Genomic DNA, 26,733 nt, shown 5'->3' with positions numbered 1-26,733 from the left:
CGTAATGACTCCACAGTAGCCACATCACAATAGTGATTTAATATCAAAGGACAGACAGACTGATTCAGGGTTGGGATCAGTTCAGTTTTCCATTCAGTCAATTCAGGAATTCTCTCTCTGACACAGAAAAGCACAAATAAACCCCATGTTCATGTCTGTCCTTGTGCTCTGCTCTCTCTCAATTTCTCTCTCTCTCTCTCTGTCTCTCTCAGTTTCTTCACCTCCTTTCCAGCCCATACAGTCCCTAACCCTTCATTTCCCTGCTCCAGTCATATCCTTCTCATCCTCATAAGAGATTTTAAATTCTCCTCACTTTCCCATTATTTAGAGAGAATCAACTCCTAAAAATTGAAAATCTATATAGTGATATGGTTGGCAGAGCTGGTTCAGTACAAATACGCCCACCTGGACCACTGAGTTTTAATGCTTGAGACCTATGGCTGTACACAGGCGCACACACACACACACACACACACACACACACACACACACACACACACAAAATTGACTAAATAAACATGATTCAAAATGGACATCAGAGGGTGATGCTTTGGGTTAAAGTTATTTTAGACAAATGCAAAGAGCATGAACCTTCTGGCCAGAGGGAGAGAGTGAGAACAGAGGGAGAGAGTGCAAACAGGGGGAGAAAGGGGAAGGAGAAAATGCAGATTTCAGCTCCGTATCTACTTCACAGAGTGCAGCAGAGCATGAGTGGGAGAGAGAGAGAGGGATGGAAAAAGAGGGTGAGAGACACACACTGGCCGACCAGCTCTATGCCTGAGAGGACTTGCGGTAACTGTTTTTTCCCTTCTCTTTTCTCTTGCCTTGCCTGGTCTGGCTTGGAGATAAAACAGAAACACGCTGCCTCCTTGACAAATGGGTCATGTATTGTCTTCACCTACCTTTCTCAGTGAGTGGAGAGACGGAGAGACGTGGAGAGAGATGGAGAGAGAGAACAGAGCTTTAGATGAATGTCTTAATACAGTATATTTCCTCAGCATTGCCATTAGTCACTTTGCTGCTGCCACTATGACCACACACAATGATTCAACATCACTTTGACTCTTCCTTTCAGGCAGGAGCCTAAGCTAATATCCACAACCACATGCCATACTGTATGTATCCAGGGACAGGCTGGAAGGAGAACTGGACTGTACCCTGATGGTACTGTTACTTGGATTCATGGGTAATGACAAAGAGATGCAGTAACAATGACAGAGCTTCCTTGTGGTCTTTAATGCTCTGTTCTACTGTACGTTCTCTCTCTCTCTCTCTCTCTCTCTCTCTCTCTCTTCCTCCTCTCTCTCTCTCTCTCTCTCTCTCTCTCTCTCTCTCTTCCTCTCTCTCTCTCTCTCTCTCTCTCTCTCTCTCTCTCTCTCTCTCTCTCTCTCTCTCTCTCTCTCTCTCTCTCTCTCCTCTCTCTCTCTCTCTCTCTTCCTCCTCTCTCTCTCTCTCTCTCTCTTCCTCCTCTCTCTCTCTCTCTCTCTCTCTCTCTCTCTCTCTCAACCACAAGCTCTTTCCATGCTTCTATGTGCTCCTGCTGGGTAAATGGAGGTGTGTGCACTGTGCATCTGAGGGCAACAGCAGGAGGCTGGAACTCCAACTCTCCGCTTTGCTGTCGGAGGGATGTCTTGCACTGGTTTTACCCTATACAGTAACCGACTGTACCCTGTACATGGCACTCATGATGATAGGTACAATGTTCCACAAGCCGTGTCATGTAATTGAGATTGACGTAGCATAAACAATTAGTGTTAGTGAAGAGGATACAGCACGTGCCAAGTGCAATAGACTGCCAAGGTTCCAGCCCTATCATATGTAGTTAAGTAACACTTGAGCCGTTCATAGGTAATTATAGGCAAGGACGTAAAGTGGTTTGTTGTTGGATGTAACTTTGGAAAGCGGTGAAATGGGAAAGTGAAGTTGAGCGCTATTACTGAGGAGGAAGAGCGGAGCGGGTAGCGCAGACCAGGGTGTTCTATTATTCATACCGTGTTCAGGATGGCCAGAGGCCACTAGCTCTGGCTGTCAAAAACTTGGAGAATCAGAGGCCCACCAGAGTCCTGATGCACACACACATACGCACACACTTAACAACATAATTCAAATATTTTTCGTGCTTATTTCTCTAAACCCCAATTCTGGGAAATCCCTTCGAATTATATTGGCACCTTAATTTACCAATTAGAAGCGGATGAGAGCTAAATTGATGCATTATGTTGTTTTGACAATCACCATCCGGCTCTTACACAACGCCATATCAGCCCCAATCAGCGTTGGTGTGCAGATAACAAGGAAGTCGATTATGGCAATGCGTTCCGTTAAATGTCACCCCTCTCTCGCGTTCCGTGTATCTGTCATTCTACTGAAAATCCATACAAAGTAGCAAACACAGTCTAGTCAATGCAGCCCCCCCCCCTCTTTCTCTCGCTCTCTTTCTCTCTCTCTCTCTTTCTCTCTCTCTCTCTCTCTCTCTCTCCCTCTCTCTCTCTCCCTCACACTTTCTCTCTCTCGCGCACACATGCACGCACGCAAAGTGGTACTTGAATCAGTTGCCAAAGCATCGATGTGCTGCTCCTAGCGTCGTCACCTTGCAAGCACAGAAGTCACCTTCCAACCTCTGCGACTTTCTGCCCCTGTCATTAGCTACTATACCATTGAGTCCCGTGCTCATTTACAGGTTAAAGGCATTGCCTTATTCTAACAAACATATCGTGTGTGAAAGATTGTGTATTTGATTCAGCGTTCACTGTCAAAAATCTGCGGTCCACTGATCGGTGTTGGTCATAAGGGAGGAGGAGCAGGCGCGAGTCCACACCGCACATCGTGATCATTGTAGCCTCCGGAGCTAGAGGTCTACTCTGCGTCCGTGTGTGGAATTAACCCAGCGCACAGACTGGCTGGTGATGAGGTTCGTCGTGTACACTCGACATAGCATTGACAGAATCCCTCTCGAGCTGAAGAAACCGCCCCAATAAGGACACAAGCAAGAGGGGAAGAGCAACCGAAGAGCTGGTCTCGGCTGGAACGCTGTCATTTCGGCAAGAATGCATCTCTTCAGTGCCATGTTCCTACTAGTGATGTTAGCTGCCATGTCCAGTGAGGTATGAGCACGCGTACATCTCATATTTAAAATGCTCTTTATTTGTTAACGTTGCATAAATGCCGGCCATTGGGGGTACAGAATACATTATCGAGGACTTGCATGTGTCTATTAGACATATGCCAATGTGCTTAATTAAAACCAATACTTGAGTAAGTGTGAAGAAAAAGTGAGTGTGAAATACACAATTTGTTAGTGCGAACGTGCCACACAATGACTCCAAATATGATTTTAGATGATTCCTCGGTATTATTTTCCCCCAGTCGTAATGAAAATGTGTAGGCTAGTCAAATCTCACATCTGCGGCCGTCTGGCCTGGAATACAGCAGCATGGATTCAGAGGGGCAGGACAGAGAGAAAGTTGAGAGAGGAAGCGACAGAAAGGCTCTGGGGCTTCTCTGAGCAACAGAAGTCTGTCTATATTATGCCGGACACTGTACACGCTACAGCGAGCTTGTGCACAATCTAGGTGTGATTTGCGAATGTGTGGACACACGTGTCAGGTTCAGTGTTAGTAAGATGATTGTAATTAGTGCTTTTCTAATGCCCCTTCAAACGTTAACCTATGTTCCGTGGTGAATGGACTTATCTGTAGGCCTATGTCTTGGAGTTATGTATTTGCGGCTACGTTGGACCAGAGAAGCACTAAGCACATACCTTTCCCTGAAACGATGAGCTTTGAAGTGACAGTTGTAAATTGAAGTGAAGGAAGGTAAATTATCTGACCCAGAGAACATTTGAAAGTCCAAGAGATGTGAATCATTTGTTATTGCGGCTTCAGCTGTCAGACAAAATAAGTTCTAGAACATGTTAACATGCTTAATGCAACAGTCAAATATTTAAAAAGGTTACCATTTTAAAAATATGTCTACACAAACTGATAATGTAGCTCATAACATTTCAAGTTGAAGTCTGAGGCCTGTTTCAGCACCATGGACAGCGCTTCAGAATGCATTTGCCTAAAAACAGGGTCACAGGCTGATTACACCGCGCGAGCCGTTGCAAAATAAATGTATAAATCTATATTATTCAATTATTGCACCCACACTGCTCATGCGGCCAACGCAGATCGCAGATCACGCTACAAGTCCTGCCTCTCCCATCTCCTCATTGGTTTATAGAAGCAGGTACCCACGTGCCATCTCGTCATTGGTTATACCACGTGGGTGACTGAAAGATGAACGAGGTCAGTGACAGTAATGCACCTAATTTATGAAAGTTTCCAATTGCAATATAAAGTCATGAGAAGAAAAAGCCTAGAAGGAGGAGAGATGACTAGAAACCATTCGGTTGACCGTTTTATGCGTGGATTAATTTTCGGAGTAGACCTTGTGCATTTCAGGTAAAATAACAACTCAATGTTTATATCCCAGGACAAATTAGCTAGCAACAGCAAGCTAGCTAAATAGGACAAATTAGCTAGCAAGTGCAAGCTAGCTAGCTAAATTGCCATACACGTTTAATTCTTTTCGACCTGTCCCCAAATGGTTCAGAGTTTATTTTGGTATTTTAACCTGCGTGTCGTGATCGCGTTTGGTGTGGGGGAGCAAAATACATTTATGCACGAATGCGCACGATGGGACATGCACGCAGCCGGTTTGGGTTCCGTGTTAGTACTATTCGGTAATCCTTGGGATGACCCTTAACCCCAACCCTTACCCTAATCTTAACGATAACCCCAACCTAACGCTAACCTTAAAACCCTTTTAAATTTCAACTTAAATTGGTTGATGTCATAGTTGGGACTTCCCAAAGGATCCCAGTTTTAGTGTGTAACAGTTTCCAAACCCTACAGTTTAAATAATATTATCTGGCATGCCAGGCCTGACCCCCAAGTGTATAATGTTATGTGCATCATTTTGCTGAGTAGATATGCCCCCTGAGAATATCCTGACCATCACTCATGTTTGGGCAGGATTGATCAAATATCTTTTGAACCCCCAAGAATGTTCTGAGAATGATATGACTGTATTAACCATATAGATCAACAGCTGCAGATTTATACAGTATTCTGACTGTGTGCAAACCATGAAATGAAAATGTCTGCTGCAGTTCATTTCTAATACACAGTAGCACTGAGAGAACATCCTGCTCTCCAGAATGAGTATGTTGTCTACTACAGAAGTGTGCCATGTCAACTGCCATGTCTACTTGCTGTGTTGAGACTTGAGCTGACCTTTCCCAGAAATGGATCCGATGCTACCTGTCCTGAGGCCATGCTCCTTTCAAACGGTGGCGGTGACAATGAGACCCTACTGAGAGAAGCAGGTGGTGCTGTCAGTGACAGGAAAGGATGTGCAGAGCACAGCCAGTGGTATCTCAGTGTAACACAAGACTTCATCTTTGTCCATGTGCTCTCTCTCTGTCTGTCTGTCTGTCTGTCTGTCTGTCTGTCTGTCTGTCTGTCTGTCTGTCTGTCTGTGTGTGTGACCTACTGATGGAGAACTCGGTCCTGTTCAGTAGTGACAAAAAATGTGGAAACAGACTGAAATGGGGACCTACTACCTGTCCTATTTTCCTTTGGAAAAATGTTTTGCTATGTTATGCCCCCAGTACTTAGGAAAACCCTGGTTTGCATATCATATGAAACCACCTGCGGAGAGACTTCTTTAGCCGTCTGTTTCACCCACTCCAACATGGTCCGTCACAGTGGTGCCCTGTCTAGCGCTGACTCTCATTGGAGTCACAGGGCAGGAGACAGTAGGTAGGTGAGCACCCAACCATGAGGCATAAGGACCTGACGATGTGTGTGTCTCAGACTTACTCTCAGGAGATACAATCATCTCTTTATCAGTGGAACTGTTTCCCCGCCTCCAATGGCTCATAATTGGCCTTGGGGGACAATTTGTTGTAAGTGTTTACATGAAATATTAATCAACCCTACAGAGGAAAAAAAAAATATGGCGCCACACATTTCCCTAATGTAGCCTAGCTCTGCAGACATAAAGAATTTATGAACTCTTCTGGCCGCATCTTCCGACTGATAGGAAGTCTCTCTCCACTGGAGGAGTTTGGATATCTCACTAATATGTACACATCTTCCCACACACAGTCTCGGCACGGGCCCTACATTAAATATGCACTATGCTTTAATGAGACACATGCACTCGCTGGCTCTCTGCATATGTTTGTTAAGTACCCACAATACCCCAGGAGTCCTGACAGCCAGTGATACAGACGGACACCTGCTCGACCTTGGCGCTGCCTCTGTATGTACGCCGTTGTTATGGGGTATGTTGCATCACAAGATGACTGACACCATGCATGCACTTAGTAAATGTACGTCTGTGTAACAGTTGATATTTATGCATGGTGATCTAAGAATTCTACTTGTGGTCTGAGCTGAGAATACATGTATATTTCAGCCGATAAAATGGACCGTAATCATTACGTTTGCAGCTAAAAGCTGAATTGCAGCATACATAGGCCTAGATAAGTAAATCAAACAAAACATGTGAGATGCACTATACAATATCACAGCTAAGGCACCACACCCTAATAGGGTCATGTTTCCCATTATTTATATCACAATGAACTTCTACCATTTAAATAAAAACACCAATATACACTGCTCAAAAAAATGAAGGGAACACTTTAAACAACCCAATGTAACTCCAAGTCAATCACACTTCTGTGAAATCAAACTCTCCACTCAGGAAGCAACACTGATTGACAAGAAATTTCACATGCTGTTGTGCAAATGGAATAGACAACAGGTGGAAATTATAAGCAATTAGCAAGACACCCCCAATAAAGGTGTGGTTCTGCAGGTGGTGACCACAGACCACTTCTCAGTTCCTATGCTTCCTGGCTGATGTTTTGGTCACTTTTGAATGCTGGCGGTGCTTTCACTCTAGTGGTAGCATGAGACGGAGTCTACAACCCACACAAGTGGCTCAGGTAGTGCAGCTCATCCAGGATGGAACATCAATGCGAGCTGTGGCAAGAAGGTTTGCTGTGTCTGTCAGCGTAGTGTCCAGAGCATGGAGGCGCTACCAGGAGACAGGCCAGTACATCAGGAGACGTGGAGGAGGCCGTAGGAGGGCAACAACCCAGCAGCAGGACCGCTACCTCCGCCTTTGTGCAAGGAGGAGCAGGAGGAACACTGCCAGAGCCCTGCAAAATGACCTCCAGTAGGCCACAAATGTACATGTGTCTGCTCAAACGGTCAGAAACACACTCCATGAGGGTGGTATGAGGGCCCGACGTCCACAGGTGGGGGTTGTGCTTACAGCCCAACACCGTGCAGGATGTTTGGCATTTGCCAGAGAACACCAAGATTGGTAAATTCACCACTGGAGCCCTGTCCTCTTCACAGATGAAAGCAGGTTCACACCGAGCACATGTGACAGACGTGACAGAGTCTGGAGACGCCATGGAGAATGTTCTGCTGCCTGCAACATCCTCCAGCATGACCGGTTTGGCGGTGGGTCAGTCATGGTGTGGGGTGGCATTTCTTTGGGGGGCCGCACAGCCCTCCATGTGCTCGCCAGAGGTAGCGTGACTGCCATTAGGTACCGAGATAAGATCCTCAGACCCCTTGTGAGACCATATGCTGGTGCGGTTGGCCCTGGGTTCCTCCTAATGCAAGACAATGCTAGACCTCATGTGGCTGGAGTGTGTCAGCAGTTCCTGCAAGAGGAAGGCATTGATGCTATGGACTGGCCCGCCTGTTCCCCAGACCTGAATCCAGTTGAGCACATCTGGGACATCATGTCTCGCTCCATCCACCAACGTTGCACCACAGACTGTCCAGGAGTTGGCGGATGCTTTAGTCCAGGTCTGGGAGGAGATCCCTCAGGAGATCATCCGCCACCTCATCAGGAGCATGCCCAGGCATTGTAGGGAGGTCATACAGGCATGTGGAGGCCACACACACTACTGAGCCTCATTTGGACTTGTTTTAAGGAAATTACATCAAAGTACATCAGCCTGTAGTGTGGTTTTCCACTTTCATTTTGAGTGTGACTCCAAATCCAGACCTCCATGGGTTGATAAATTTGATTTATTGATAATTTTGTGTGATTTTGTTGTCAGCACATTCAACTATGTAAAGAAAAAAGTTTTTAATAAGAATATTTCATTTATTCAGATCTAGGATGTGTTATTTTAGTGTTCCCTTTATTTTTTTGAGCAGTGTATATATTTTTTTGTATTACAATGTTTCTGAAATATTGTATTAAAATATGCAAACTGAGGCAATATCTAATAAGATCTGCTCACATTTCCAGGACTGGACTTTGAGCAGATTGTGGATATATACTTTAAAAAAAATCTTATCTGTAAATTACTTAACCATGTGGGTAAACAGCATTTTTGGTGCATATTTCCAAAGAAAATGTTATCCAAAATCTATATTTGACAACATATGAACAATTCCCTCTATACAAGTCTGGGGAATATATATCAGTAATACCACACAACATTTGGTGAATGCAGGTGCGTCTAAAACTGAGATGAATTCAAACTGAGATGAATTACTTAGCGTGTAGGAAGAGTCGGACTTTCAGGAAATGGTAGTTAAAGAGAAGTACAAGGAATTTAGTCTACCAATCACCAAACACCTATTTAGAACTAATATGATCTCTTCAAAGTAAGTTACTACATGTAGAAGAGTTTAGAACGTTCTCTATGAAATGTCCATTTGAAATGTCTAAATGTACACTACCGTTCAAAAGTTTGGGGTCACTTAGAAATGTCTTTGTTTTTGAAAGAAAAGCAAATGTTTCGTCTATTATTATAACATCAAATTGACCAGAAATACAGTGTATACATTGTTAATGTTGTAAGTGACTATTGTAGCTGGAAACAGCTGATGTTTTCTGGAATATCTACATAGGCGTACAGAGGCCCATTATCAGCAACCATCACTCCTGTGTTCCAATGGCACATTCTGTTAGCTAATCCAAGTTTATCATTTTAAAAGGCTAATTGATCATTATAAAACACTTTTGCAATTATGTTAGCACAGCTGAAAACTGTTCTGATTAAAGAAGCAATAAAACTGGCCTTTAAACTAGTTGAGTATCTGCAGCATCGGCATTTGCGGGTTCGATTACAGGCTCAAAATGGCCAGAAACAAATACTTCACTTCTGAAACTCGTCAGTCTATTCTTGTTCTGAGAAATGAAGGCTATTCCATGAGAGAAATTGCCAAGAAACTGAAGATCTCGTACAATGCTGTGTACTACTCCCTTCACAGAACAGGTCAAACTGGCTCTAACCAGAATAGAAAGAGGAGTGGGATGCCCCGGTGCACAACTGAGCAAGAGGACAAGTACATTAGAGTGTGTAGTTTGAGAAACAGACGCCTCACAAGTCCTCAGCTGGCAGCTTCATTTAATAGTACCCGCAAAACACCAGTCTCAATGTCAACCGTGACGAGGTGACTCCGGGATGCTGGTCTTCTAGGCAGAGTTCCTCTGTCCAGTGTCTGTTCTTTTGCCCATCTTAATATTTTATTTTTATTGGCCAGTCTGAGATATGGCTTTTTCTTTGCAACTCTGCCTAGAAGGCCAGCATCATGTTTCCATGTAAACATTTCAATTTATATAATAATTGGAATATTTTCTCAATTGTATTTAATATTATATAAATACTTTGTTCTAATTTGTATGGTTCTTTGATTTGCTAAATATCTAATGTGTTTTTAAAACACGTAACTTTGATGACTAGTAGAATTACATTTCTGGAGACGTTTTTACATCAAAAGATAAAGGCTGATTCTTCAAAATGCCTCTTTAAGAGATGCCAATGTTAGCAGATATCTGAGCAGAGCTCACTATTCAACCTACTTTCATTATCTCCAGTACAATACCAGTGTCTACATATGTGAAAACAGAGCGTTTTGAAGGAAAATATTTAAAGTTCTATTCGATAACATCATAAAAAAGTGATTTTCAAACAATATGAGATTCGTGATGACGTGGGGTGCAAGAACATACAGTACCCTCCCTCTGGCTAGAAACTCGTAGCATTAAAAAAAATATATATATATATTTTAATTGTACGGTGATGTCACAGAGAAGCATTTTTTTTGTCACCTCATATTTTTATCCACAGACAATAAAACACGCATGTAGAAATGTAGACGCTGGTTTGGTGCTGGAGATAGTGAATATTGTAACGTGGATGATGGGAGTCAAGAAGAAGGTGGTCAGTTTAATATAACAAGAAACATGGAACGATCCAACGTAGGAGTAGCATCTTGACGAACAAAACAATACTGCATGGGGAAAGAACCTAAGGGAGTGCCAGATAAAGGGGAAGTAATGGAGTCCAGGTGTGCCTAATGAAGCGCAGGTGCGCGTGATGATGGTTCCCAGGACCGGTGGTTAGTAAACCGGCGGATGCCGGAGGGGAGGAACAGGAGTAGACGTGACAACTATGAGGTTGAAAAGTTGCAGAAATCACTCTGACATTTCCTGGTTGCTAAAATTCTAATAGTTTGCCTAATTTCAGTTTATGTAACAAAACAAGCAATGGATAGTATCGAGAATCATTGTACCATCTAAACTGCTGGGAAATATACTTTAATTAAAACAAAAATATTGTATATTCAACTGTTTGAAACGTATGTACAAAATGTTAAGTAAAACTAAACTAATCTTAAGAACGGGAAGTATAGAAATAGAGTGCATGTAACTTATATCACTATTTAGACTGGCTTTCAATGAGAATGACAGATCTATAAATCATATTTCTATGTGAATTTGGTCACCCAAAAAGTTACATATTGCAGCTTTAAGGCAGTAGCCATGATTTATGTTCCTATAGGTAATGCAGGTTTAGGGATAATTTCAGTAGCTAGAGGCAATGAGTTTTAGCATAGTTTCAGTACCTATAGGTAATGCAGGTATAAGGATCATATGTTTCTAGAGGTAATGCAGGTTTAAGGATCACTTCTATTCCTAGAGGTAATGCAGGTTTAGGGATAATTTCATTAGCTAGAGTTAATGCAGGTTTAAAGAAAATTTCAGTAGCTAGAGGTAATGCAGGTTTAGGGATAATTTCAGTAGCTAGAATTAATGCAGGTTTAAAGATAATTTCAGTAGCTAGAGGTAATGCAGGTTTCTAGATCATTTCAGTAGCTAGAGGTAATGCAGGTTTAAAGACCATTTCAGTAGCTAGACATAATGCAGGTTTAGGGACAATTTCAGTAGCTTGAATTAATGCAGGTTTAAAGATAATTTCAGTAGCTAGAGGTAATGCAGGTTTAGGGATCATTTCAGTAGCTAGAGGTAATGCAGGTTTAGAGATCATTTCAGTAGCTAGAGGTAATGCAGGTTTAGGGATCATTTCAGTAGCTAGATGTAATGCAGTTTTAGGGATCATTTCAGTAGCTAGAGTTAATGCAGGTTTTAAAGATAATTTCAGTAGCTAGAGTTAATGCAGGTTTATAGATAATTTCTGTTCCTAGAGGTTATGCAGGTGTAAGGATAATTTATTTTCCTAGATGTAATGCAGGTTCTTAGCCAGTTCATGACACTTATCCAATTGAAACAGTTAGGGGCTTGATTGGTGGACTGAGTGTGCTGCTGACATTGGGGTGAGGTCTCAGAAATAGAATTGCAGGGAAATGTACGACAACAGAAAGACAAAAAATACACTTAGTACAAAACATCGGTCCCTTATTGTTGTCACTTGTTAAATCCACTTAAGTCAGTGTAGATGAAGGGGAGGAGACAGGTTAAATAAGGATTTTTTAAAGCCTTGAGACAATTGCGACATGATTTGTGTATGTGTGCCATTCAGAGGGTGAATTGGGCAAGACAAAAGTTGTAAGTGCCTTTGAACGGGGTATTGTAGTAGGTACCAGGCACACTGGTTTGAGTGTGGCAAGAGCTGCAACGCTGCTGGGTTTTTCACGGTCAACAGTTTCCCGTGTGTATCAAGAATGGTCTACCACCCAAAGGACATCCAGCCAACTTGACACAACTGTGGGAAACAGATTCAACAGGGGCCAGCATCCCTGTGGAACGCCTTCAACACCTTGTAGAGCCCATGCCTCGACGAATTGAGGCTGTTCTGAGTGCAGCTCAATATTAGGAAGGTGTTCCTAATGTTTGGTATACTCAGCTGAGTGTATGTTCCTTCATTAAAATGTTTCATTTGAAATGTTATCAAAAACACAGTAAGCACTTAAAATGTTTCATTTGAAATGTTATCAATAACACAGTAAGCACTTAAAATGTTTCATTTGAAATGTTATCAAAAACACAGTAAGCACTTAGCAAGTCTTTGCAGATGTAAAATCCAGATCAGAGTCGTCGACACCACAATCAAATCTAATTATTAAACGACTTTGAACTAAACAGAGGGCTTGGGAAGTAGAGCTTTGGGGGGTCTTGAGAGACTTCAGTGTTTCTATAATTATTTTTGTTTAATCAGTGGCTGTCTGCTGAGGGCAGGACATCTTTACATGTACTTGAAACAACCTGTGAACACAACACTGCTTACTTACTGATAGGAGAGCATGAGTGCAGTGCAGTGTTCCCATAGGAAAGACTGGTGCAGACAGTGGGGCGTACTTACTGTTTGAAACAGTCTGGCCTTGTAGGCTGTGAGTGATGGAAGTTACCACTTGCTTTGGTGTTTTTCCCTGTTCAAACGCCGAGCGCAGTGGGCGAGAACGCCTAATTGGCTGTCATTCACGAAGAGGAAGACAACATTTCTGTAAATAATTCAAAAGCTTTATTTCCCTCCGTAATTTGTTCTATCCCCTGGCACCAGGGAGGCCAATAATCAATTGACTAAAATAGACTCTTTAGGACTATTTAAAATGCTCCTCCTTGTTTGAGATGGAAATTATGTTTGCAACAGAAATTGTGCCCACAGTTGGAGTCATTTGATTGTAAACAGCTAGCTACACATTACAGCGAAGAAAGCAGTTCACAGAGTTGTACAGTTTGTCTCACTTTACTTCACAAATAAGTTGAGTTGATTATATTTAAGAAGCCAATTTAAACTTAATTGAAATGCAGATTACGCTGCAAAGGAGTAGAAAGGCAGAATAGAAAAGCTTTGTTGATTTAGTGGAATTGTATGCATGCAGCCTTTGTCTGCAGGGTTTTCTCTGGCATTTTGAGCAGAGACAAAACTCACACAGAGCCAATCCTAGTTGTACATTACAATCATTTGGCTTTTAATTGGTCCAACACAGACATTGAGAGGACACGCAGGACAGAACTTGGCCCAATCCGAAGGCAGCAGGACAAACAGCTGGCATGGCTGTCATCCAATCCCGATCAGCTCCCAGCTGACCTGGTAGTGGGACCCCGTGCTGGGAAATCTCCATTCTTGGTGCTCGTCCAATGAGAGGAAGCAGCATGACGACCATTTAAACCCCTCCCCGAGCTCTGCGGAGGCTGGTGTGATTGAACCACTCACAGGCTAAATTCCTGTCCTTGTCTCCCAGCCAGGGGGCGACTACACAATCATCTTACCAAAACAACACGGACACATAAACCTTATAAAACCACTCCTTTTCAACTTTCCTCAGCAATGAAATGGTTTACAATCAGTGAACCTGGGCTATTAAAATTCCTATAAATTGCGGTGGAAGTGACAAGAGGGAGCAGTTGGATGGCATTCAAACAGAGAGAGAGAGAGTGAGAGAGAGGGAAGGGGCATTGAAGAAAGAGAGAGAGTCCTCCTTGCATTGCTCTGGGGACCCAAGGACGCTGGTAGGCAGGCCGCGCAGGGCGGATGGACAGTACGTGCTCTGCCTAGCAGCAGCCTAAACCTCCCAGCCAGCCACACAGGGAATTAGACAAATGAAAAGCTGCGGGAGAGAGGGGTGTAAATCTCCCAGGGAGAGGAGAGGACACGCACAAGGCTCGGCCTGCATCATGGCTCCTCAACCTGGAGGAGACGACACCCCGGACACTGACACTAGATCCTCTCTCCATCCTCCATCCCCCTCTGTATGGGCTGTGCCAATGGAAGTGGATGGAGTGAATGAAGTGGGCTAGAAGGCACATACACTCAGACAATTAGAGAGATATACAGTACAGCTAACACACATATAGGCACAGGCCAGACATGCACACACACTCACTGATTGGTGAGATGTTGCCTCTTGTCCTGTGCAGTGATACGTACACCTAATTATAATGTTGTGGTGGGTGACAGACAGAAACAATCATGTTGAGCAGCATGTGGGCGAACAAACAGGCAGTGATGGATTGATTAGTCTCACGCCCGCCACCACATTCACGTGCTCTCTCCATTTAGATTCATATATCGAAGTATACCGCTTCACAGTCTGTGGCGGATAATGAGCTAGCATTGTGTTTGATTCAGGGCTGCTTGAGGAGATGGAATAGTGTGTGCTTTAGTGTCATAGCTGATTACTGTAGAGCTTGAAGCAGCGCCAGCTAATGAGACTGTATTGTGTGTGCCAGAATTGTTGTAGCGTAAGGAGGTTATGTCACAAGGAGAGTCTGTTCAAGGAGGGGTGGGAGGAGAAGGAGGTGTTGTGCTGGCTGTTCCTCCATTCCTCCTAATGTCTCAGGCTCTTTCATGTCTTCTTAACCACCCTGAGAGGTGTGTGTGTGTGTGTGTGTGTGTACCTCTTCTACAAAGTAGGTCAGTAGACAGAATGGACACTGCTGACCGGGGAGTGATATTAGTGTGACGCTGGACTGAGTTACAGGAAGAGGAGGAATATCAGTGTGACGCTGGGCTGAGTTACAGGAAGGGGAGGAATATCAGTGTGACGCTGGGCTGAGTTACAGGAAGGGGAGGAATATCAGTGTGACGCTGGGCTGAGTTACAGGAAGGGGAGGAATATCAGTGTGAAGCTGAGCTGAGGTACAGGAAGTGGAGTGATATTAGTGTGACGCTGGGCTGAGGTACAGGAAGGGGAGTGATCTTAGTGTGACGCTGGCCTGAGGTACAGGAAGGGGAGTGATATTAGTGTGACGCTGGGCTGAGGTACAGGAAGGGGAGTGATCTTAGTGTGACGCTGGGCTGAGGTACAGGAAGGGGAGTGATCTTAGTGTGACGCTGGGCTGAGGTACAGGAAGGGGAGTGATCTTAGTGTGACGCTGGGCTGAGGTACAGGAAGGGGAGTGATATCAGTGTGACGCTGGGCTGAGTTACAGGAAGGGGAGTGATATCAGTGTGACGCTGAGGTACAGGAAGGGGAGTGATATCAGTGTGACGCTGGGCTGAGTTACAGGAAGGGGAGGGATGGGCACTGAGCAGCAACGGTCTGGGCTGTAACGAACCACCAGAACAGATGGAATGCTGGGTAGAGTGTGCATGAGGTCATAGGCCTCCTCGTCCCTGACACTGACACACTGTCCCTGTATGGCGCTCCTAGACGGGGTTGTCTCACAGTATCTCTGCCTTTCTAACTGGTGGTCCAGTGTGGCTCAGTTGGTAGAGCGTAGTGCTTGAAATGCCAGGGTTGTGTCTTCAAAACCCACAGGGGACCAGTACCAAAAAAAAAGGTATGGAAATGTATGCACTCACTACTGTTAGTCGCTCTGGATAAGAGTGTCTGCTAAATGACTTAAATGTAACTACCTGGAGAGAAGGTGTCCTAAACTGACTGTCACACTCACTATTCTAGATCCGTATCTATCTGGTCTACAGCAGCTCTGAGTTTTATATCATATTTCTTTCAAAAATGTCAGATATGCTTGATTGAACTTGCCTGGCCACAATTGAGCAAATGAAGTAGTCTCTTACAACACATATTGTATATTACAGCACATACTGTATATTACAACACATACTGTATATTACAACACGTGCTGTATATTACAACATGTACTGTATATTACAACACGTACTGTATATTACAACACATACTGTATATTACAACACATACTGTATATTACAACACGTACTGTATATTACAACACTTACAATATATTGCAGCACATACTGTCTCTTATAGCACGTACTGTATATTACAATACGTACTGTATATTACAACACGTACTGTATATTACAACATGTACTATATAGTGCAGCACATACTGTCTCTTACAGTACATACTATATATTACAACACATACTGTATATTGCAACACATACTATATATTGCAGCACATACTGTCTCTTACAGCACCTACTGTCTATTACAACATATACTGTATATTACAACATGTACTGTATATTACAACACGTACTGTATATTACAACATGTACTGTATATTACAACACGTACTGTATATTACAACACGTACTGTATATTACAACACGTACTGTATATTACAACAAATACTGTATATTGCAGCACATACTGTCTCTTACAGCACATACTGTCTCTTACAGCACGTACTGTATATTACAACACGTGCTGTATATTACAACACGTACTGTATATTACAACATGTACTATATATTGCAGCACATACTGCCTCTTACAGTACATACTATATATTACAACACATACTGTATATTGCAACACATACTATATATTGCAGCACATACTGCCTCTTACAGTACATACTATATATTGCAACACATACTATATATTGCAGCACATACTGTCTCTTACAGCACATACTGTCTCTTACAGCACGTACTGTATATTTCAACACATACTGTCTATTACAACACGTACTGTATATTACAACATGTACTATATATTGCAGCACATACTGTCTCTTACAGCAACTACGGTCTATTACAACACATACTGTATATTACAGCACCTACTGTCTCTTACAGCACCTACTGTCTCTTACAGCACCTACTGTCTATTACAACACATACTGTCTATTACAACACATACTGTCTATTACAACACGTACTGTATATTACAACACATACTGTGTATTACAACACATACTATATATTACAACACATACTATATATTACAACACATACTGTCTATTACAACATGTACTATATATTGCAGCACATACTGTCTCTTACAGCACCTAGTGTATATTACAACACATACTGTATGTTACAGCACCTACTGTCTTTTACAGCACCTAGTGTATATTACAACACATACTGTCTATTACAATATGTACTATATATTGCAGCACATACTGTCTCTTACAGCACCTACTGTCTATTACAACACATACTGTCTATTACAGCACCTACTGTATATTACAACACCTACTATATATTACAACACATACTGTGTATTACAACACATACTGTGTATTACAACACATACTGTCTATTACAATATGTACTATATATTGCAGCACATACTGTCTCTTACAGCACCTAGTGTATATTACAACACATACTGTATGTTACAGCACCTACTGTCTTTTACAGCACCTAGTGTATATTACAACACATACTGTCTATTACAATATGTACTATATATTGCAGCACATACGGTCTCTTACAGCACCTACTGTCTATTACAACACATACTGTCTATTACAGCACCTACTGTATATTACAACACCTACTATATATTACAACACATACTGTGTATTACAACACATACTGTGTATTACAACACATACTGCATATTACAACACGTACTGTGTATTACAACACATACTGCATATTACAACACGTACTGTATATTACAACACATACTGTGTATTACAACACATACTGTGTATTACAACACGTACTGTATATTACAACACATACTGTGTATTACAACACATACTGTGTATTACAACACGTACTGTATATTACAACACATACTGTGTATTACAACACATACTATATATTACAACACATACTGTGTATTACAACACCTACTGTGTATTACAACACCTACTATATATTACAACACCTACTGTGTATTACAACACCTACTATGTATTACAACACATACTATATATTACAACACATACTGCATATTACAACACATACTGTCTATTACAACACATACTATATATTACAACACATACTATATATTACAACACATACTGCATATTACAACACATACTGTCTATTACAACACATACTATATATTACAACACATACTATATATTACAACACATACTATATATTACAACACATACTGCATATTACAACACATACTGCGTATTACAACACATACTGTCTATTACAACACATACTGTGTATTACAACACATACTATATATTACAACACATACTATATATTACAACACATACTGTGTATTACAACACATACTGTGTATTACAACACATACTATATATTACAACACCTACTGTATATTACAACACATACTGTGTATTACAACACATACTGTCTATTACAACACATACTGTCTATTACAACACATACTGTGTATTACAACACATACTATATATTACAACACATACTATATATTACAACACATACTGCATATTACAACACATACTGCATATTACAACACATACTGTCTATTACAACACATACTGTGTATTACAACACATACTATATATTACAACACATACTATATATTACAACACATACTGTATATTACAACACGTACTGTGTATTACAACACATACTATATATTACAACACATACTATATATTACAACACATACTATATATTACAACACGTACTGTGTATTACAACACATACTGTGTATTACAACACATACTATATATTACAACACATACTGTGTATTACAACACATACTATATATTACAACACATACTATATATTACAACACATACTGTGTATTACAACACATACTATATATTACAACACATACTATATATTACAACACATACTGCATATTACACTGGAAGTATATGTACAGTGAGCTTTGGTGGTCCTTTTATTATTTTTTAAATTGTGCATTTTACACAGACACTTTTATAGCAGGCAAATCCTTTTTTACAGACAACCTTGCTTCTTGGACCACATTCAAATAACAAACAAACTCTAGAAGTAATTATGTCCAGTCCTGTATGGTTGGTGTCTACACAAAAACAACACCTAAAGAAGACTGTCATCATCATTCCATCATATATTACCTGTCATTGGCTTGTTTTTTCCAACATGTGCAGTTACATAATGATTCTAGTCAGCGTAAGCTACTAACTTTTTTCATCTCAATTATATTGATTGAATATCGGGTTACAAAGAGAGGGTTGTGTCGTATCTTTATTCATATGCTCATGTCTCCTGTCCTTAGCTTAGTTGACCAGGCAGGTCAGGCAGGCTGGTGCTGGTGGGATGAATATCAGCCATACCAGATAGTCTCTCCCTCTGCGCTGCAGGCTGCACTGCTCTCAGAGGTCTGTGGAGGATGACTCTAACCCAATGTGACATCCCTCTGACAACACCCTTCCAGAGCTGGGCTGGGCCTCGGCTACACGCTATACACACTGTGTCCTCTGCTAGCTACCGCTATTACACAAATAGATCCGTGTGTATCTGGAGACGCAAAGGGGATTTAACATGAATAGATTAATAGAAACCAACGTAAGAGAGGCGTGTGGTGTAAAAACAAGATGTTGTATTGTCAAGTACGCTAGATAGGTGCAGTTTTACCTAGTCAGCCATAGTAGTACAGAGCTCCTGGAGGAAATTAGGGTTAAGTGCCTTTCAGTTACTGGCCCGACGCTCTAACCGCTAGGCTACTTGTACCTGTGTTGGGGTGAGAGTGACAGCTGATGGACAGACAGGCAGTCAGGGTGTGGAGTTGTGCGGTCAGCATCTTAGGGCAGGCTGACAACTGTGAATAGGGCAACGTGAGGAGTAACCGTAGTAACTGCAGCCATGGGTATCACACAGCCTTTTTTAAATGTTGCGGTAAGCAGTAAGCACCTCCTGACCAGTTCTCTGTACGACCTTGCTTTCCCCCTGCTCAATGAATCTTTTATGAGCTTGGCGATGTGGGTTTCTGTGAAGAAGATTGGAATATAAATATGGCAGTTGCGCCTAAAGCCCACAGCTTCTCTCTGTGATACAAAGCTTTCATACTCACTAGGAGACGGAGCAGATTGGGCTGCTGCTGTGTGTACCTGACTGCACTGCAGTGCTCTCCTACAGAACTCTCCTCTTTTATCACAGACCCAATCACAAGACACACAATTCCATATCAGAGTGCTCTCACCTTCCCAAACACAAGACAATAATCCATTTTAAAGTGGAAAGATGTCATCATTGGAATGGATAGTGGACACACATTTCATTCCAGACAGCTTTTCCACATTCAGAGTACACAGGTTCCATATCAGAATGTCAGAGAGAAGCTGTTTGATATCAGACCATTCGCACCCGGTACACTGGCCACCAGTCAGCTGAGGATGAGTTCTCTAGTGCTGTCTGATTCAGAATCAAAAGAAATCAAAACGGTACATCCAGACACAAGGAGGAAATCTAAACGGAAACCCCCGTGAATGCTACTGCCTCTCCTTTTCTTTCTCTCTCTGTCCATCCCTCCCTCTCATAGTACTTCTACCTTTCTTCCCTGGGAGTTCTGTCTTCTTCACCTTCCATTGTGAGTGTGACAGTGCTTCCCCTCCTGCTGAAAGATAACTGTCGGAGAGCTTTCATCTTGTGGATGACCGGCGAGTGCTGCGTGGCGCTGCGGAGGCGGGCGGCGAGAGGAACCTTTTTATCAATGTGTTTCTGCAGTGAGCGCTCTGTCACAGCCACTCAGTAGGGTCATTGATGAGGGGAGCCTCCCTGACGGAGCCGGGGCCTGAAAGTCACTAGTCAGGGGAGTCAGCGCCTGAGCTGTAGCCTGACAGCGCATATCAAGCAGCTCCTCCAGGCTCTTCTCTTCTCCTCTCTGTATGCCCATGGTTGGGAAGGTAAAGAGGTAGCTATTAGCTATACAGTCGAAGCATATGTTTGAAATAGGAATATAGATAACAAGATGTAGCCAGCAGCGTAAACACACTAGCCTATTCTCTCTGATTTCAACTCTTTGGGACTTCCTCAACATGACCAAACACAGATATACCCATGTAGCAGTCACTGGCCATGCATACCATAACAGAGAATGCAGCAATGGCAGCAGACTTGAAATGATGAAGTGGGAACTATTTATCTGCACTGTGGTGTGTGTGGACAAAAGCTGGATGTTGGACCAAAACAAATACTGTACTAGACACATCCATCATACCTTAGAACTAGGGACTGCAAATATGAACAAAAGGTGAACCAAGGAAATGTTGGCCCCAGTGGTGTGTTTTCGTGGATGCCAAAGGAAGCCAGGCTTTCCCCAAACAATTATCAAGGGAAAAAACAAAACAGACAATTATTTTTCTTTCATCTCTCTGTGTTTCATAAATGGCCCTCAGTTCACATGAGGCTGAATGTATCTCCCCAGAGAAAGTATCAGAGCGAGTGAAACAGCGCCCCTCTGTATGTGTAGCCCGTCTATCTGATGCTGTGGTCAAAAAGAGTATGACATTGTTGCCGCCCATAACATTGATTGCAAGGAAAGCAATGGAGCATTTGGCCTCCCTTGATCATTTTTTTCATAAAATAATAGCCAATCAGCTAAACTGAGAGTGCTCAGCTGTGAATGGTCCTGGCACACCAAAAGAAAAGCCAGTTTGAATTTGGCTTCACACCAATCACATCACATCAGAAGTCAAACGTCATTGACAGAAAAGTCATTGTTTTGTTGTCCTCTGGTGGCTAGCTAGGTAAAATCCTCCCTTTCCTAAATGACTAAATTAACCATGGATAGAGATAGGGATTTGGACTTGTGGTTTTACATAATTCTACGTACTGGCCAATGATTTTGATGGCGATTCTGATCCAACCATAAATTCACACATTGTGCCTCTTGTCTGAGAGGATGGAAGTTCAACATTTCGTTGTAGTAGGCTAATGTTAACTAGCTGGCCTGGCGCATCGTTTCCCATGAAAAGAAGTTGGGCTAGCAAGCAAGCATTTGAGCCAGGTAGCCTAGGACAACAAAAACTAAAAGTGTGTAATGTATGACAGCGTCATAGACTGTTTCAGCAACATGAAAGAGGAAGATGGTATTGGTGTTTCTCTACAAGTAGGGTGTGTTAACATGTTCTGTCTAATTGCACACACGCACACACACACACACACACACACAGAAATCAGTACCATGGACAGCCACATCATATTTAGCTTATATCGATTGGACTAAATAGGTTTTGGTATCTTTTAGTTGTTACTGTATTAGACTAAGCAGAGGTGATTTGATGATGTTGAAATGTTGAAGTTGAAATGGTGCTGGAATAGTGGAGGCAGCTCCTGTTTTCTTTGTAACTTGCAGTAACTGCCTGTGGTTCTAAATCTATAGTTGTTTAGTTGTCCAAAAATGTCACAAACATTAACTTGCTTGACCATTCTGTAGGTCATGTAACTGTTTGTTACATGCAATATGCACCGTGGACTCCACCGGGCAGATGTTGCTCTCCGGCTTTGTGATGAATCAAAGGTGTGGTTGAATTTATTCTGCCTCTGTGTCTTCTTATTGTCTCAGTTTTGGGCCTATATATCACAGTGTAAAGGCATATGAACTAACTAACATCACAATTATCACAACACATAGGTTGTTATATGGCCTGTTTTTCCTGGCTTGGCTTCCCCGGGGATTTTACCCACACACCGCTACTGTTTGGCCCTGAGTTTAACCTGCCCCTCTAAAACCTCACCTCAGTTCCCTATTGACATTTCCATAGTCCTTTACCATGGAGTTATGAGGCCCAGCAAACCTCCAGGAAGAAACACTTAACCTGCTCCACTGAGGGCATGTTTGCTTCACTAACCCAGAGATAATACCTCACAGTTTGGGCATCATCTTTTTTTTAGACACTCACTCACTCACACACTCACTCACTCACTCACTCACACACTCACACACTCACACACTCACACACTCACACACTCACTCACTCACACACTCACTCACTCACACACTCACTCACTCACTCACTCACACACTCACTCACTCACACACTCACTCACTCACTCACTCACTCACTCACTCACTCACTCACTCACTCACTCACTCACTCACTCACTCACTCACTCACTCACTCACTCACTCACTCACTCACTCACTCACTCACTCTCACACTCTCACACTCTCACACTCACTCACACAGGAACCAACACAATGAGAGGCATGTTGTGGTATGAATAGCAATGATCAGTGGTGGTGTGCAGGCGGGCAGGATGAGGCAGAGTTCGAGTACACAGTGGGCGGATGTGCAGTGAGTTTGAATCAATGCCCAGTGGACTACTACTGAGAGACAGGGAGCAACGGAGAGCAGAAGGAGAGGCAGAGAAGGAAATTGGAGAGGGTGGGGTGGAAAGAGTGTGAGGAAGATAGACGGGAGGGAGGGAGATATGTAAACTGCCTGGTGCTCTGCCTACAGGGTTATTATATTCTCCATCCTAATGACAAAGAAAGGAATAATTACCCCTCTATCGCTCAGTCACTCTCATTCCATTCCCCTCATTCCCCTGACTGTCTGCCTGCTGCCTAGCTCACACTCCTCTCCTGACAGATTGGTTGTAATTAGGCCTCTATTGTTAAATCAATATGGCCACAAGTATGGCCAAACAATGGCGTGTGAATCTGCCACAAACTGTATACCTGGGCAAGAGGCACGCTAGTGTAGGAAACACCATGCAGAGAGGAGGAAGTGGGAAAAGATGTAGAGAGGGGAAGAGAACATGGGGCTTTTTCTCTGATTGCTTCACACACTGAACCATCCGGTGCTTTCAGTATAATTACAGCCCCCTCTCTTCTTCTCTCGTATGTGTGTGTGTGTGGAGTGTGGACAAGCCTCATGAGCGGTATGCAACTGTGCATGAGGAGAAGAATAAGGTGGAATTGGCTAATTGGATTAAGGACATAACATGCCTGCCAACACATCATCTGCTATGAGAGAGAGGTGTAGCTAGCCTACCCATTACAGCATGGTCTGTCACATGGACCATGACAGATCCTGATTACTACAGTCACCAGCTAATAATGATTAGTTACAGTTTAGGATGCAATGGGACCTGGAGCAATAACCCGCACCTGTAGTTAAGCTGGGGACATAGAGGCTAACATGCTGACCAGACCGCCCGTGCGTCTGTGTGCGCCATAGCACGCATGTTGATTTTGTCCAGATGCAATCAGGACACACAGGTTGAAATATCAAAACAAACTCTGAAGCAATTGTATTAATCTGGGGACAGGTCGAAAAACATTAAACATTTATGTCAATTTAGCTAGCTAGCTTGCTGTTGCTAGCTAATTTAACCTGGGATTTAAACATTGGGTTGTTATAATACCTGAAATGCACACAGTCCTCTACACTGACAATTAAATCACAGATAAAGTGTCAACCGAGTTAGTTTCTAGTACTCTCTCCTCTTTCCTTAAGGCTTCTTCATCTTCTTTGGACTGTATATGACGGTTGGCAACCAACTATAAGGCGCATTACCACAACCGACTGGAGTGTGGACTTCAGTTCATCTTTTATCACCCACATGGGTATATGCTCCTAAAAACCAATGAGGAGATGGCACGTGGGTATATGCTCCTAAAAACTAATGAGGCGATGGGAGAGGCAGGACTTGCAAGGGTGGTTGAGGGTAACAAATAGAACCATGTTATATTTTAGCGCCTGGCTACGCAGATGCTTGCTGACGCACACAAGCAGTGTGGGTGAACTGAAGTCCACACTCCAGTCAATCAAAATCAATAAAATATATTTATTAAACTCTGCTATACAGGAACCCAGCCTACAACCCCAAACAGCAAGCAATGTAGATGTAGAATGAATTGGATTAATTGTTGGAGTAGAGGACCTTGTGCATTTCAGGTAAAATAACAACCCAATGTTTATATCCCAGGTTAAATTAGCTAGCAACAGCAAGCTAGCTAGCTAAATTGCCATAAATGTTTAATACTTTTCGACCTGTCCCCAAATTAATATAGTTGGTTCAGAGTTCATTTTGATATTTCAACCTGATCGCGTCCGGTGTGGACAAAATCAACATGCGCGCGATGGCGGTCTGGTCAGCATGTAAAAGTCACTTACTGCCAATTGAATGAACAAATATTCAGGAAAGGTCCCTTTAAGCCACATTGCCCTAGGCTGCTGGTCTCGGTCTCTCCCTCTGACTCTCTCTCGGTTCCTCCCTCTGTCTCTCTCTCTCTCTCTGTCTCTCTGTCTCTGTCTCTCTCTCTCTCACTCCTTAGTGAGAGGTGGACTGGAAGAGACATAGCTGAGGGAAACTCTCTGGGAGAGGAGTGCTTCTCACTTGTCAGACACATTTTTCTACTTGGTTTGTTGGCGATCGATATTTGCAGCCAGCCTGAAATCTGTGTTGATCATAGTGAGACAGGGCTCTATTAAAAATGACTAGACAGACCCAGCTAGTGGGGACTGCACCTCTCTGTGTGCCTGGTGTTGTAAGGATGGAGAGGTAGCTCTATATCAGATATGCTGGGGGGCTTTGGTATGTTGTCTAAGTATCAGAAATATCAGTCTTAAAAATGGAGACATTTCAATGCACTTGACATAAAGTAGATTGTGTACATTGTACAAACCGTTAATCCTATCCTGAATTGTTCACCAATCAGAAATTATGCAGAATGGTATCCAAGTTGGATCACATCAATATCTACAGGATACAGTATATCTATATTTGATATTATTGTAATGCAGAGAAGGGCCCTGGCTGTCGTCAAGGTTTGCATTGCTGTTTTGTATTGTTGGGGGGAAATTTCCACCAGCTTATTTACTTTCCATTCATATTATTTATGATAAATATATGAAATACCCTTTATAATCTAATCTCTCCCCCATCCTTAGGGGGTGAAACTATTCTAATTGGTTCCTTCCTGCCTCATTGTAACCTCTGGCCGTCATGCTATACACTCAACAGTGATGTGACCCAGGAGGTGAAAACACTGCTGAGATGTCTTAGGGAGAGAAAATAGAGTGAATATTTATGTTAATGATTAGTTTAGGAATCATCTCCTTAAGGGAGAAATCATTGTCCATTCCCGGCTCATGTACGAATGGAATATTCATTTGGAAGATGGTCTTTAACGATTTCTCATGTCTTCAAGGCTCCTGCACAAATATCCTCATTAAGGACCGTCCTTTTCCTTCCTGACAGGACTGGATAACAGACACACATACTGTACCTACAGAACATGCCTATAAACATTACGCGCACACACACATACACATGCACAATCGCAGAGAGGGAGAGGAATGCTTACGAGCATTGGGCCTGTACCCGAAAGGTTGCTGGTTCGAATCCCTGGGCTGACTTAAGAAAAATATCTGCCGATGTGCCCCTGAGCAAGGCGCTTAGCCCTAGTTGCTGTCAATAATGGCTGTGACCCCACTCTCAGGGGGAGTGGGATATGCAAAAAAGCCTCATTCCCTATTCACGTGTGTTTAATACACACTTGTATGTGTCTGAAATAGGACAAAAGGAAGCACTCACCTAATTGTTATTACAGGTAGTGTAAATATCATGGAATGCTTAATTCCGACAACATTGTATTATTTTCGCGTCATATTGTTGCCTAATATCGATGTTCACAACCTATTGTATGTAGTACGTAATACTTCAGTCATACATCAGCTCAACCTATTAGCTATACTGTAGTATGTATCATTGAAATTATAACGTGTGTCCTCTACCACACAACAGAGTTGATGGTTCAAACAGATCCCCTGTTGTGTAAATGATAGAGTACACAGTGAGAGCCCAACCTCCTTCTCCCCTCACCCCCTGTAGCC

The 26,733-nt window shown here is 42.5% G+C and overlaps 1 protein-coding gene across 2 annotated transcripts in view; it reads left to right on the top strand.

Annotated features, from left to right (window-relative positions):
* The first annotated feature begins 2,585 nt into the window (after positions 1-2,585).
* Positions 2,586-26,733, top strand: part of LOC115123965 (noelin-2-like) — a 165,002-nt gene continuing 140,854 nt past the window's right edge. Inside the window, exon 1 of one of the 2 annotated variants that reach the window (XM_065010147.1) lies at positions 2,586-3,104. In XM_065010147.1, the coding sequence (XP_064866219.1) occupies positions 3,048-3,104 (57 nt within the window). In that variant the 5' untranslated portion in view covers positions 2,586-3,047. Of the gene's footprint in view, positions 3,105-4,304; positions 4,446-26,733 lie in introns of those variants that run through there. The other variant, XM_065010148.1, reaches the window with a different exon arrangement.

The sequence above is a fragment of the Oncorhynchus nerka genome, linkage group LG26 (assembly GCF_034236695.1).
Source record: "Oncorhynchus nerka isolate Pitt River linkage group LG26, Oner_Uvic_2.0, whole genome shotgun sequence".
Lineage (NCBI taxonomy): Eukaryota > Metazoa > Chordata > Actinopteri > Salmoniformes > Salmonidae > Oncorhynchus > Oncorhynchus nerka.
Note: the sequence above shows the minus strand (reverse complement) of the source record. Positions and strands in the feature narration are given on the sequence as shown.